Source organism: Mustela putorius, unplaced genomic scaffold (genome assembly GCF_011764305.1).
Source record: "Mustela putorius furo isolate JIRA1106 unplaced genomic scaffold, ASM1176430v1.1 tig00003846_pilon_pilon_pilon, whole genome shotgun sequence".
Lineage (NCBI taxonomy): Eukaryota > Metazoa > Chordata > Mammalia > Carnivora > Mustelidae > Mustela > Mustela putorius.
This window is the reverse complement of record NW_025421999.1, coordinates 4,307,632-4,322,737: the sequence shown is the minus strand read 5'-3', so window position 1 is coordinate 4,322,737 and position 15,106 is coordinate 4,307,632. Positions and strand designations below refer to the sequence as shown.

Sequence of the window (15,106 nt, the reverse complement as noted above, 5' to 3'; positions counted from 1 at the left end):
AGAAGGACCTAGAATAATTAAAAGTGCTAGAAAAAGAGAGAAAAATTGAGGGAGCATGGTTTTAGAGGAAGTGAGAGAAGTTCAAAGAACTGAGGTGTGGGAAAGCTCTTCAAAAGGAGTGCAGCAAAGTGAAACAACAGAGAAGCTTAAGGTACACAGGAAAAAAAGGGATGAGGGAGATTCTATCCATAATGACCTTGGTGAAGGAGGAGATACGGACGTTTCTGAGAGGGAATGAAGTCAAAGGGTCCGTTTTCTACACAAAGCATATCCAAGCAGAACACAGACTAAATATTTAGTTAATAATTAATATTAATACTTTAATATTAATAATTAATATTTTTCAGAGACACAGAGAGGTTTTATTTAAAAATATACCTTTTTTTGGTAGAAGGCTGAAAGTAGTTTTTGATGGAGTTGGTCTGCAGCCGCTGAAAAGGCTGATCTCTACTTTTATTTACACCTGAGAATTTAGTTGGTGAAAGCTGACAGGTAGGGATTTTCAGCCTTTCCATGGTATCTGATACTGCATCATTATCATCAGAGCTTATTTTGGGGGATTCCTTCATAGTGGGCGTTTCTTGTGAAGGCATTCTGAATTTCTGTTCCACTCTGGAGATTTCTTTAGGTCTTTCACTAAAATCCATACTGTAACAAAAGAAGAATGCAATGTAAAAAATCAGATTAATAGCAATTTTTATCAAGAAAAAAAGTCTTCTAAATAGTACTAATGTGATACAGCTTTAGAACATAATTCTCTTTAGACTATAATTAAAGGGAATGTATTTCACTATACCAAAAAAGTCCCTCCTTTTTCATCAAAGCTCCCTAAAGACAAATGATAACTTTTTCTTCTTCATTCCCTATAGCATACAATGTCTGGCATACTCTGCTATAAGAAACTATCATACATATATGGTGTATCAACCTAGTATTCTATAATAAATTAAACTGAGTGATAATCTTAGATAATTTTTGCTTTGTTTAAAATTTTACAATTATTTTCATGCAAAAAATTAATAAAAAAGGAAAATCAAAAAAGAACAATCTCCTATAATTCCAGCATCATACATAATGAGATATTTAGATCCCATTTAGATCTAAATGAGATGATTTTAGATTCAGATGAATTGATATGGTTATATTCCAGCCAGATGGCAGGAATATAGATGAACTGATATGGTTACATTTCAGCCAGATGGCAGTCCCCAGAATAGAATATAATTCTCTACTACCAGAAAAATATTTAAAATAAACACACAGACACACACACACACAGTTCCACAATGTATGGTTACATAAACTGCCCTTAATATTCTTCATTTCACGAAAAAGAAGTAAACTGGTCATATACATGACTCTCAAAACATTAATAGTTTCTCTTTAAAAACTTACATCTGAAAAAAAAAAACTTACATCTGGCCTCAATATAAAAAAAACAATGTATTAAAAATTTAAATATGACCTAAAAGTGATATCACAAGTATTTTTCAATATGAGTAGCTCATTAATGTATTACTTAAAAACACAAAACGTTCTCTTAAATGAAAAATACCACAGAATACAAATGACCTACCCCTGCTCCATGAAACCCTCAAAGAACAACAACAAAAACCTCTTCGAACAGTAAACCACTAGAAAACTATCTTTATGAACAAATATTAGTTATTTAGATAGCCAGGTAGACACATAGAAAGTATCTCCAAAGTTATACTCAAATAAAGGCAATATTATAGTACAAATTTATTTCAAACTTGCTTCAACAATCACAAATAAAGTACTGTAATTCTTTACAGCCTTCTATGTACATCTGTAAGGAACAAAAACAAAAAAGCTTTATCATCAGACAGGGGTTAGCAAACTATGGCTTACATGCCAAATCTGGCTTGCCACTTGTTTTCATAAATTAAGTTTTATTGGAACACAGCCACACACATTCATTTACATGTTGTCTAAGGCAGCTTTAATGCTACAAAGGCAAAGCTGAGTAGCTGTAACACAGATCACTCACTCACAAAGCCAAAAAGATTTACTGTCTGGACTTTTACATAAAGTTTACTAATCCTTGACCTACTGTACTATCTTCCCTGGCACCCCATTCTCCCATGCTTTATCTCCTAAGAGCTGATCTGATAAAGACAATGACTTGACTTCTTGAGTATACTATTAATTTACTAATATTATGAATAGCAATAGTTTGTTAACCATAAAGCTTTACCATGTATCCGCTTGTGATTCCGTGTCTGCTACGTATGTTGTGGTATTCAGTGGGGCACTTGGTACCAGGTTTTCATTGACTGACAAGCCTTGGGAAAGGCCTGGCCCTGGAGTCCTCTTCAGTGCTGTAAATGACACAAGTGAAAGGAAGAATCAAAACTGCTAGACACAAAATGGACATTCTGTCACTTAAAATGTCTAGACTGTGTCATGCTGAGGGAAACAAGTGGCCAACACAGAACACAGCTATCTTCACTCAGTGGAACCAACAAATATTTAATGAAATGGCCCTATAAAAGCAGCCTGTTGGCATCTGTAATGGAATCATTTAAATCAAATCATTTTAAAGCTACATCAAATCCTTTGTGAAGTATTACCAACTTAAAAATAAAATCAACTTATATTATAATTCAAATTATGATTCGAGTTAGAAGACAAAAACTGTGCTTCTTCCCCACAGAAAGAGTATCAACTCTACTTTGACACAAATAAAAATTAATGTGAGTTTCACTTTCTGAAGGAATACTATTTGAAAAGAAAATATAAATATTTTAGGTATAAATTCCATGGCCACTCCAGAAAACCATTAATGATTACTTCATCTTTTAATTTACTAGAATAGCAAGTCAAGTGATACTCTTCTGGCATACTCTCCTTGAACCTTCCACACTGAATCAGGTATCCTTCATTTCAGCTTCCATACTACCCTTTACATCACTCTGCTAACTTTTAACACACTGCATGCTTAACTTTCATCAACTGCATGCATTAAGCTATTTAACCTCTCCATACCTTAGCTTCCTCATCAGAACCATCTTGTTTTGAGGACAAAATGAACTGATACATTGACAGCACTTAGAAAAATGCTTGGAACACAGTAAGTACAATGCATTTATTAGCTGTTATCATCATCATCACCTTATACTACACTTATTTACTTGTTACTTTCCATTATTAGACTTGGAATCTCCTTGAGGATAGGACCTGGTTCTTTTTCATTTCTAAATCTGCAGTCCCTGAGCAAAGTTTGGGACATGAGAGATATAAATAAGTTAATGGAATTAAATCATTAAATGAAAAATTTAAAAAGTTGACATCTACTAAGTATCTAAGTTAAATCATCACTGGTTAGGTCTCATGACATAGGTTGTGCTTAGTAAATGTTTATTACTGATTCCAAATTCTGCCACTTTCCTTATGTGATCTCATTAAAAGCTCATTGTTATTTTCTTAAACACAAATATTCCTAGAATTCATTTCAGCTTACACAGAAGTCTGTAAAAAATAGTAATTACAAATGCTTATATTGTCACTAAAAGAAACTGTAAGTTGGATCTAAGGATCCCAGAATAAGGAATCTTTGTCAACAAAAGATTTACAATGTTTTCCTTGCTAAAAATACTATAGGGGCAGGGCTTTGATTTGCTTACCTCTTTATCCCAAGTATTTAAAATAATTACAGGTATGTAACAGATGTTCAATAAATGCTTGCTGAATTCATAAACAAACATAGACGGAAGAAAATAAGGAGGGGAGAAAGGGAGGGAGAGACACAAGCATTTATCCTATTCCCGCCCAATGGGTTGTATTCTAAAACTGCTTATAAGTCACATGTCTAGGACTCGGAGCCTACACAGATCCATCTATAAGTATGTGCAGGAAGTAACACTACTAATTAAAATGTTGATTTTCACTACTTATGACTCTGTTTCTATCTGAAATGATACAACAGAAAAGGTACTGGTCTAAATGTTCAGAAAACTCACATTTTAGGATTGGGTTGGCCATGAATCATTTATGGAATCTTAACTGCTCTCAGCCTTATGAGCTTGCTTACCTTTTAATAGAAAGACAGATTAGATGATCTCTAGGGCCCTTTTGGCCATGAACACATTTCCAACAGTGGATGATAAAACTTTGTTGCTCCACACTGGCAAAGATAATCCTGTGTGCCAATAATTTAGTTCAATTAAGCAAATATTCACACTGTGTACAAAAAAGTACTGTGCTTGGTGGTGCTGTCAGGGGATCCAAAATTAATTAGAGCTTATAACTCATTTAGTGGCTAAAAAGGCATGGAACCAACCGCTTATATTTCAAAGTAGGAAGAAAGTCTAGCTAGAATGCAAAAACGTCATTGGGGTATAGAAAGTAATTCTGACTTGGAGAAGAATTATGGGAGAGAAAACAACTTAGAAAAACTTTATGAAAGAGGTGAGCATCTGCTAAATGAGTCAAATTTTGAAGAGCAGTGTTAGCATCCTAGAACAGGGACCAGGATGAACAAGATTGAGGAGTGTGGAAATTATAAATAATACGGCACGTATAAACTGTAGGGAGGTGTATTTTTTAAAAAATAAAGACAGGGCGCACCTGGGTGGCTCAGTGGGTTAAAGCCTCTGCCTTCAGTTCAGGTCATGATCCCAGGGGCCTGGGATAGAGCCCTGCATCGGGCTCTCTGCTCAGTGGGGAGTCTGCTTCCTCCTCTCTCTCTCTCTGCCTACCTCTCTGCCTACTTGGTGATCTGTCAAATAAATAAATAAAAATCTTTTTTAAAAAATAAATAAAAAATAAAGACAGGAGGAGAAAGGCTAAACTGTTGAGGACTCAGAACTCTAGATGAAGGGCTTAGGGTTTTATTTTATAAATAATGAGCTAGTAAAAGGTTTTAAGAAAAAGTGGATTCTACTGGCAAAGTGAAACATTAACTGTAGAAATGAGTATGGAGGCAGGGCCATTACTGCCGGCAACTCTAACAGCCCTCAGGAAAGGAAGACAATGGGAAGTTCAAGTGCGGCAGTGGCTGTGAGAACGGATAGTGGCATACCTCTTGAGCAGAAGCTGTACAAGGAGAATTTCAGGTCTTGTTTTAGCTTTTCCTTGGTGGCTGGTTTTAACTGAACCTATCAGTTGTATCTGCCTTTAATTGCTTGAAGCCTGACTTTTAGAATATAAAGTTCACAGTAACAGGTATCTTGTTTTATTCACCACTGTATCTTCAGCACTTCTTTAGAAACAGTGCCCAGTAGTACATGGCAGCCACAAATATTTATCAAGTAAATAAAATGGTAAATAGATGAGTTTCAAAAGGTGGTGAAAATTGTTATCCTTAACAAGTACACAGTAATGTGCACAGAGCTTATCACCAAGTTACAATTAACAGCTGTTAAAAAAAAAAAATCAATAAAATATTGTTTTCATTACCTGTATTGGGCTGGCCTTGAGGATCACAGTAATTCTCTGTAGTCATGAAAATGACTGCCAATCCAATTTCTGCTTCAGGAATAGGTCTAAGCCCCTGCCTATGAGAATAAAATAGTTTAAGCATGATGATATATTAAAACTAACAACCTCTATTAACATGATGTCAAGTGAAATCTTTTTATTCCTTCCCAAAAGAGATAACACGATTTAATGGTAATGGAGAGAATTTCAAATACACAGAGTACTGGCCTACTCAACTGGGGAAATATTATACTGGGCACTACCTTTAGCAAGTCAGTCATCTCACTTGTAAAATAAAGGCCTAGAGTAAAGGAGATAGAACCTTCCAATTCTAAAATTCTTTCACTTTCAGAAAAAGGAAACAGTAATACCAGATGAAGCAATAAAATAAGTTTTTATAAGCACATCTATTACTAGGATCCAAAGATAAAACTTAAAAGACAGAAGAGGGCAGAAAGGGACAGAGACAGAAAAGTTCAAAGAAATATCATAAGCTGTATCTCTACACGTTCTGTAATTTTAAGTTTAGTAAATAAAATCATTTTACCAAACTTACATGTATTAAGGAATCTTCTTAAAGGAATCTTATAGTGAACCTACATTCTGTTTTCTATTATGTGAACGAGACAAAGACAATTTAGTAACACTGCTATATAAAACTATACCTCAGAGTTTAAGAACTACAAAACTTTTTTTTTTTTAAGATTTTATTTATTTATTTGAGAGAAGGAGTGAGTGACAGAGAGGACAAGCTGGGGAAGGCACAGGGGAAGAGGGAGGAACAGGCTCCCTGCTTAGCAGGGTACCCGATGCTGGGCTCCATCCCAGTACCCCAGGATGATGACCTGAGCTGAAGGCAGATGTTCAACCGACTCAGCCAACCAGGTGCCCCCAAACTACTTTAAATATTTATTGCAAAGATGCTTTAAGTGGTTGTAGTAGTTTCAAAGGTATTTTTCAAATGCCTACTGTTTGCTTTTTGTATGTCCTGGGTTAATGTAACAGAACTCAACTATATGTGCAATTATAATATGAAAATATATTTTTAAAGTATTATAATCAAGTGATCACATATATATACTGACAGTTCAGGCAATTCAAAATTGGTATTTTATTATCTTACTTTTTTAAGCAATAAATATATTATGTAAATTAGAAAGATTGGCTCCATAAAGTAAAAACATTTTAAATATATAATTAATAATAATGTTATACAGATAATTACATTATTCTAAATGGGGAAACATCCTAAATGGGGAAACACAACCTTTTAAAATCAATAGCAAGGGGCGCCTGGGTGGCTCAGTGGATTAAACTCTCTGCCTTCGGCTCAGGTCATGATCCCAGAGTCCTGGGATCAAGCCCCGCATCAGACTCTCTGCTCGGCAGGGAGCCGGCTTCCCCCTCTCTCTCTGTCTGCCTCTGCCTACTTGTGACCTCTCTTTCTCTGTCAAATAAATAAATATTTAAAAAAAATAATAAAATAAAATCAGTAGCAAGATAAATGTGGCTCCTAAGACTACCTCTGCTCTAGACATGCTGGTAGGTACAAAACAGAGAAAAAGGCGAAGCATCAGAAGTATACGGCTTAAAAAAGGATAGAAACACAGATAATATGATTTTTACAAAAAAAAGGACTACAGATACATTACAAATAAAAAGGGGAGTCTACCAAGGCGGCAGGATATGATTAATATCTAAATGTCTATTGAATTTATATACACTAGCAATAAACAACTAGAAAATGTGATTAAAGGGTTAATATTATCTATTTATATTCTACCTATTGGATACATAATATCTACCACAGAATATGTAGTACCTTGGAATAAATCTAATAAAAGATACTCAAGATCTTTACAGGGAAATTGTAAAAATTGTTTAATTCTCACCAAATTGATTTGTGAATTCAATGGAATTCCTAATAAAAATCTCAACAGGATCTTTGAAAAGATGATTCTAAAATGTATATGGAAAAATAAAGAGCCAAGAATGAACAGGAGGCTTCTAAAGAAGACCAGCAACATTTGCCATACCAGATATGAGGACTCACTTGAAGTCACAGTAATTAAGACAATGTGGTAAATGTGGTATTGGTATAAGGACGTATTGACCAATGGAACAGAGAAAAGCCAACAACATTCCTATGTATGTACGGGACATTGGTATAAAGTAGAATCAATTCCAAATAGTTTAAAAGCAAATTTCAAAAAGAATGTATCAAAACACTAGCAACAAATTAGTAAAAAATTAGGTGAATATCCTTTTGATCTATGAATAGAAAGAGATTTTTTTAGAATACAAAAAGCGCTAAGAAAGAAAAGGTTGTTAATTTTCAGTATATTAAATTAAGAACTTTCATGTATCACACAGTAAAACATTATGAAGTGGTAAAAATTCTGCAACATATACGAGTGAAAAAAAGATTAATATTGAGAAATGGAAAGAACTTCTACAAATAAAAAAAATACACAAATATATAATTAACATATGATCCAGAAACTGCACTCTAGGGCATTTATTCCAAAGAAATGAAAACTTACATTCACAAAGAAACTTGTACATGTATGTTTACAGAGGTTTTATTTGTAACAAAAATTGGAAAAAAATGTAAGAATGACTCAAAAACTAGTATATACACATCTATATATTCTCAATACTACTCAGCAATTAAAAAGGATGAATGATAGAAACAACCTAGATGAATCTCCAAAAAACTTTGCTGAATGAGAAAAACCAGTCCTAAAGTGTATATAATATTTCATTTATATAACATTTTTTAAAAAGACAAACTTTTAGAAAGAGAATGAATTAGTGGTTTTCTAGGATTTGGGGACACGGAGTGAGAAATGGGGAGGGAGGGAAGGAAGTGGGTATGGTTATAAAAGAACAGGACAGATCCTATGGGGATGGAATTATTCTTTATCTTGACTAAGGTAGTGATATATGCACCAACAAGTGATAAAGCTGGACAGAACTAAAACACACACACACACACACACACACACACAGGGAAATCCGTATAAAAAACTACAATTAGAGGGACGCCTGGGTGGCTCAGTTGGTTAAGCAGCTGCCTTCGGCTCAGGTCATGATCCCAGGGTCCTGGGATCGAGTCCCACATCCAGCTCCTTGCTCGGCAGGGAGCCTGCTTCTCCCTCTGCCTCTGCCTGCCTCTTTGTCTGCCTGTGCTCGCTCGCTCTCTCTCTCCCTCTGTCTCTGGCAAATAAATAAATAAAATCTTTAAAAAAAAAAAATTTGTTAAAAAAAAAAACTACAATTAGAAAACTGGGTGAAAACATGACAAGAGGGGGCACCTGGGTGGCTCGGTGGGTTAAAGCCTCTGCCTTCAGCTCAGGCCTCTCTCTTCCTACTTCTCTGCCTACTTATGATCTCTGCCTGTCAAATAAAAAAAAAAAAAGACAAGAGGGGCGCCTGGGTGACTAAGCAGGTTAAGCCTCTGCCTTGGGCTCGGGTCATGATCTCAGGGTCCTGGGATCAAGTACCATACTGGGCTCTCTGCTCAGTGGGGAGCCTGCTTCCCCCTCTCTCTGACTGCCTCTCTGCCTACTTGTGACCTCTGTCAAATAAACAAAAATCTAAAAAACAAACAAACAAAAACAAAAACATGAGCAGATATTTGAGAACAGGAAAAACGGACATCCATTAAATATCAGAAAAAAATGTTAAGCATCACTGGTAATGAGAAAAACAGAAACAAAAAATCACAGGATATGATTATATATCCATTTAATTAGCAAACACTGTAAAGTCTAACAATACCAAGTGTGGAAAACAATGTGCATCTACTTGATCTCTTACATACTGTGGGTGGAAGTATAAAGCAGAAAACAAGTTTGAAACTCCAGAGGTTGAGTATTCACATAACCTGTGACCCAGAGGTTCTAACCCTAAGAATATTCTCCAAAGAATATCTTGCAGACGCATGACCATGAAATGTACAAAAATGATCTCAGTAGCAGTTTTTACACAATAAAATCTAATTCTTGTATATCCTTCTACACTGTTAATTCAGTACAATAAAAAAAGTTACAGGTAAAAGGGTCTTTATTTTTTTTTATTAATAAAGATGATTCTGTACCTCTGGAGCTGATCCATAATTGAGTGAATCCATTTTATCTGAGAGTCAGGAATTAGAATCTGTGAACTTGTTATTCCTACGTCAACGACACAAATTCCAGGAGCTGAAAAGAAACTATCTTTTTCTTCATTTTCTTCTGTTATCAACCTGGCATTTCCTCCTCCAAAAACAACTGCTGAACTTAACTTTTTATGCTAAAAATAGAAATAGAAAAAATACAATGAAATAGCCACATTCAATTCCTTGAATACATTCTTTTAAATTTATTTTAATTCCAGTGCAGTTAACAGTGTTATATTAGTTTCAGGTATACATTTCCATATCACCCAGTGCTCATCACAAGTACATATCACAGTCCCCATCACCTATTTCGCCCATCCCCCCACCCCCTCCCCTCTGATAACCATCAGTTTGTTGTCTACAGTTAAGAATCTATTCCTTGGTTTGCCTCTCTTTTTCTTCTACTTGCTCGTTTGTTTTGTTTCTTAAATTCCACACATGAATGAAATCATATGGTATTTGTCTTTCTCTGAATGACTTATTTAGCTTAGCATTATACTCTAGCTCCATCCCCATCATTGCAAATGGCAAGTTTCATTATTTTTTATGGCTGAGTAATATTCCATTGTATATATACATCTTTATCCATTCATTTATATTAGAGAAGTAAAATAAAAGTAGAACTGAAATAGAATTGGTTCTACTTTTTGAGAAGACAATCCCAGCTTCCACTCAGAAAATCCCCAGTTCACCAGATATCTCTGCAGCCTTGGAATTGTTACATTCTTTGCATTTCCTTATCATACTTAATTCACAGTACTCTGTAGGCTTGCTTACATTTTCCACCTACAACATAAACTCTTTGAATCCCCATTTCAGCACACTGAAGACATTCAACACCCATTTACTAACTGACCAAGTAAGGACTTAAATTAGCTTTCTATCCCCACCCCCTCACTTATATATTTATATAAACTTAATTAATTGGCCAATTAACATATGTCAAAAAAATATCTCGTATACATGAATTCCAGGCAAGTTCTGTTGCCTAGACAGTATCACTTCACACTTCCATATAAAATTTAAAAAAAAAACACTATTGATAACAGTAATAATTTATCCAGTTGATAATGTTTTCTTCAGCAAAATTTAGCTCATAAGATTACCTGTTTGGCATTCAAAAATACAAACGTTTTCCCTTTGAAGATTTGCTTTCTTTCTTGTCGTCCTGAGAGATCAATGTTTTTATTTCCAATAGCTGGTTCATCAATAGGTGGGTAAAAGCTGTAAAAAAAAAAATTACAGTATATTTTAAATATATATTATTCTCTATGTATACTGTTATACTGAACAGAGTGGTTATCTAGACACTAGGAAGGTTTGATTTTCATAATATAAATAATTCATCATTAAACTATTATTTTTTTAAAGTAAGGGTTTTATCTGGGACAAAATGGTGACAGGTGACAGATGCCAAACAGAACAGCGTAACTGTTCCTTATTTTTGAAAAAAGTATAATCCAAGGGAAGACAATCCTAAAGTACAGTTTAATTTACAAGAGTTGAACAAGTTTTGTGAATTACAAAAGGTTGAAAAAGACACTGTCTACAAAGATCAAATTCTATTCGCATCTTGTGTTTCCCAGGAACCAAAGTGTGTTAACAATGTTCACATCCAATTCTATGAACTACTATTTTAAGTGTTTTATTAGAGATCCCTTTAGAGAAGCTCAGGAAATTATAAAACTTAAAATATTTGTCAACTTAAATAAAATTTCCAAAGTGAAATTAGAAAACACAATCTTTGGGGGCACCTGGATGGCTCAGTTCATTAAACGTCTGACTCTTGATTTGAGCTCAGGTCATCATCTTGAGGTTGTGGGAGCAGCAGGCTATGCACGGGGTATGCAGCCTGCTTGGGATTCTCTCTCCCTCCTACACCCCCCACCAAAAACACACTTTTAGCTCTTTAACATAATGCTATAAGATAAGAACATCTTAATCATCCATGACAATAAGGGAAAAGAAAAAAATACATAAAATCAACAGGTAATTCTTAAGCCTCACATCAGTTCAGTTTCAACTTTCTGTATAATCAAACCTTCTGCTACAGCAATTTTTAATTGTTCAGTCCTTCAGCTTAACTCTCTACCTTCAGGTAAAAATTACTAGTTACTAATGCTCATGGATAAGAAAATTCAGTATTGTCAAGATGTCAGTTCTTCCCAACTTGGATCTATAGATTAAATGTAACCCCAGTAAACCCCCAGCAAGTTATTTTGTGGGTACTCACAAACGGATTCTGAAGTTTACATAGAGGCAAAAGACCTAGAAGAGCCAACATAATATTAAGGAAGAACAAAGTTGGAGAACTAATATGACCCAAATTCAAGATTTACTATAAAGCTACAGTAATCAAGAGAGTCTGGTATTATGAAAAAAATAAAAGAGAATAGAGAGCCCAGAAATAGACTGACATAAATTAGTCAACTGATCTTTAACAAAGGAACAAAGGCCGTTCAATGGAGCTCAGATAGTGTTTTCAACAAATGATGATGATACTGGGACGTTTCACATTAAAAAAAAAAGAATCTAGATGCAGACCTTACAATGTTCACAAAAATTAACTCAAAATGATCACAGACCTAAAGCAAAATGCTAAACTATAAAACTCCTAGAAGATAACATAAATAATAGAAGAAAATCCAGATGACCTTTGTTATGGCAGTGACTTTTTAGATACATCAGGCCTGATCTATGAATGAATTATGAGCTAGACTCACTAAAATTTAAAACTTCTAAAAAAAAATTTTTGAACTTCTGCTCCATGAGAGACATCAAGAAAATGAGATGTACAAAAAAGTGGGAGAAAATACTTGCAAAACTCACATCTGATAAAGGTCTGTTACCCAAAATATACAAAGAACTCTCAAAATTCAACAGTAAGAAAACAATCTGATTAAAAAATGGGACAAATCTTATAGCAACTTCTTGCTAGACATGTCTCCAGAGGCAAGGGAAACAAAAGCAAAAATGAACTACTGGGACTTCATCAGGATAAAAAGCTTTTGCTTTTTTGTTTAAAGAAAACAACAAAATCAAAAGGCAACTTAGGGAATGGAAGAAGATATTTGCAAATGTTTTATCAGTTAAAGGGCTAGCATCCAAAATCTATAAAGAATGTATCAAACTCAACAGCCCAAAAAACAAAAAAATCCAATCAAGAAATGGGCAGAAGACATGAACAAACATTTCTCCAAAGAAGACATACAAATGGCTAACAGACACATGAAAAAATGCTCAACATCACTCCTCATCAGGAAAACACAAATCAAAACAAAAACAATATCATCTCATACTAGTCAGAATGGCTAAAATTAGCAACTCAGGAAACATCAGACATTGGCAAAAATGCAGAAGAAGGGGAACCATCTCATACTCTTGGTGGAAATACAAATGGACGCAGTCACTCTGGAAAACAGTATGGAGGTTTCCCAAAAAGTTAAAAATAGAACTACCCCACAACCCACAACTGCACTAGTGGGTACTCATCCAAAGGACACAAACAAAATGATTCAAAGGGACACAGGCACCCCAATGTTTATATCAGCAATGTCCGTAATAGCCAAAATATGAAAAGAGCCCAGATGTCAGATAAATGGATAAATGACAGATAAATGGATAAAGATGTGACATAGATACACACACACACACACACACACACACAAACACACGGTGGAGTATTACTCAAGTCATCCAAAAGAATGAAATCTTGCCATTTGCAATAACATGGATGGAACTAGAGAGTATTATGCTAAGTGACCTAAGTCAGTCAGAAAAAGACAAATAGGATCTCACTCATATATGGAATTTAAGAAATAAAATAGATGAACACAGGGGAAGGGAAGGAAAAACAGAGGGGAAGGCAAACCATAAGAGACTCTTAGCTATAGGAAACAAAATAAGGGTTGCTGGAAGAAAGGAGGGTACCTAAGGGGATAAGGAAATTGGGTGATGGACATTAAGGAGGGCACTTGATGTAATGAGCACTGGGTGTTATATGCAACTGATCAATCACTATATTCTAACCCTAAAACTAATAAGACACTATATATTAACTAAAATGAATTTAAGAATTTTTCTTTTGAAAGGACCATAATCTTAACAGCTATGTGACCAAAGAAATACACTGATAACAAATAAGCACAAGATGCTCAACACATCATGTTATCAGGAAAATGGAAATTAGAATGAGTCACTCTTACAAACAGAATGGCCAAAATCCAGAATATAAATAGCACCAAACGCTTGTGAGAATGTGGTGTGCCAGGAACTTTCATTTACTGCTGGTTGAGAATGCAAAATCGTAAAGCCACTTTGGAAAACAATTTGGTACTTTCTCACAAAACTAAACACATTCTTACTGTATGATAAAGCAACTGCACTCCCTGGTATCTATCCAAAAGAGCTGAAAAAATTAAGTCCATACTAAAACCTGCACAGATGTGAATAGCAGCTTTATTCTTAACTGCCATAACTTGGAAGTAACCAAGATACCCTTCAGTAGGTGAACAGATAAACCACAGTATATTCAAACACTGCAATTATTACTCAGCACTAAAAAGAAATGAGCTACCAAGCCATGAAGACATGAAGAAACTTTAAATGCATGTTACTAAGTGAAAAAGCCATTCTGAAAAGGCTACCTACCATATTATTCCAACTATATGACATTCTGGAAAAGGCAAAACTATAGAAACAGTAGAAGTTCACTAGCGGCTGGGAGTTGGTAGAGTGGCAATGATGAATAGGTAGGGTACAGAGGGTTTTCAGGGCAGTGAAAATACTCAGTATAATACTATAATGATTGCTATATGTCATAATATATTTATCCAAACCCACAGAATGTACAATACCAAGAGTAAATCCTAATGTAAACTATGGAATTTGGGTGATTATGACATCAATGCAGGCTCATGCTACTTTGATGGAGTTTGAGGGAGGCAATACATGTATGGAAACAGGAAGTACTTGGGGAGCCTCTGTACCTTCTTCTCAATTTTGAAATTAACCTAAAACGGCTCTAAAAAAAAATCTTAAATTAAAAAAGTTACTAACATATCATGGTGATGATAAGGGAGCAATGTAGGATAGAGGAAATACACAACCTGGACAATTAGTCACTAAACAATCAAGACTCAGCTATCTGCAGAGAGCAACAGCTAATACAGGCAGAGAGAGGTAAAAATATTTAGGTCATAAGGATCACTCTCCCACATTTTAGAACTAATTTCCTTACATTTTTCCCCTCAGATTTCTCCTTGGCAACATACGTATTTCACGAAGTTAGCTAAGTCATGATTAAACAACTACATTAATTTTTAATTCTTATAACATCAAACCACAAAATGTATGTGTTTTAACCTCTACAATGGATACTGTACATCTAAGACAGTGATTCTTAGAACATGCAATCTCAAATAAATGAGTTATCTGCAGGGAACAACTGACCTAGCCAACAGAGGGAAATGCAACCCACTGCATTATTCTGATTTCTAAACA

The 15,106-nt window shown here is 34.8% G+C and overlaps 1 protein-coding gene across 3 annotated transcripts in view; it reads right to left on the bottom strand.

The window, feature by feature from the left end:
* Positions 1-15,106, bottom strand: part of NBN (nibrin) — a 50,850-nt gene that overhangs the window by 22,380 nt on the left and 13,364 nt on the right. For all 3 annotated transcript variants that reach the window (XM_004766978.3, XM_013063766.2, XM_013063767.2), the window contains 5 exons: positions 10,711-10,828; positions 9,545-9,738; positions 5,422-5,519; positions 2,219-2,342; positions 379-648 (listed from right to left, as the gene is read on the bottom strand). In XM_004766978.3, coding sequence (XP_004767035.1) covers positions 379-648; positions 2,219-2,342; positions 5,422-5,519; positions 9,545-9,738; positions 10,711-10,828 — 804 coding nt within the window. The remainder of the gene's footprint in view (positions 1-378; positions 649-2,218; positions 2,343-5,421; positions 5,520-9,544; positions 9,739-10,710; positions 10,829-15,106) is intronic.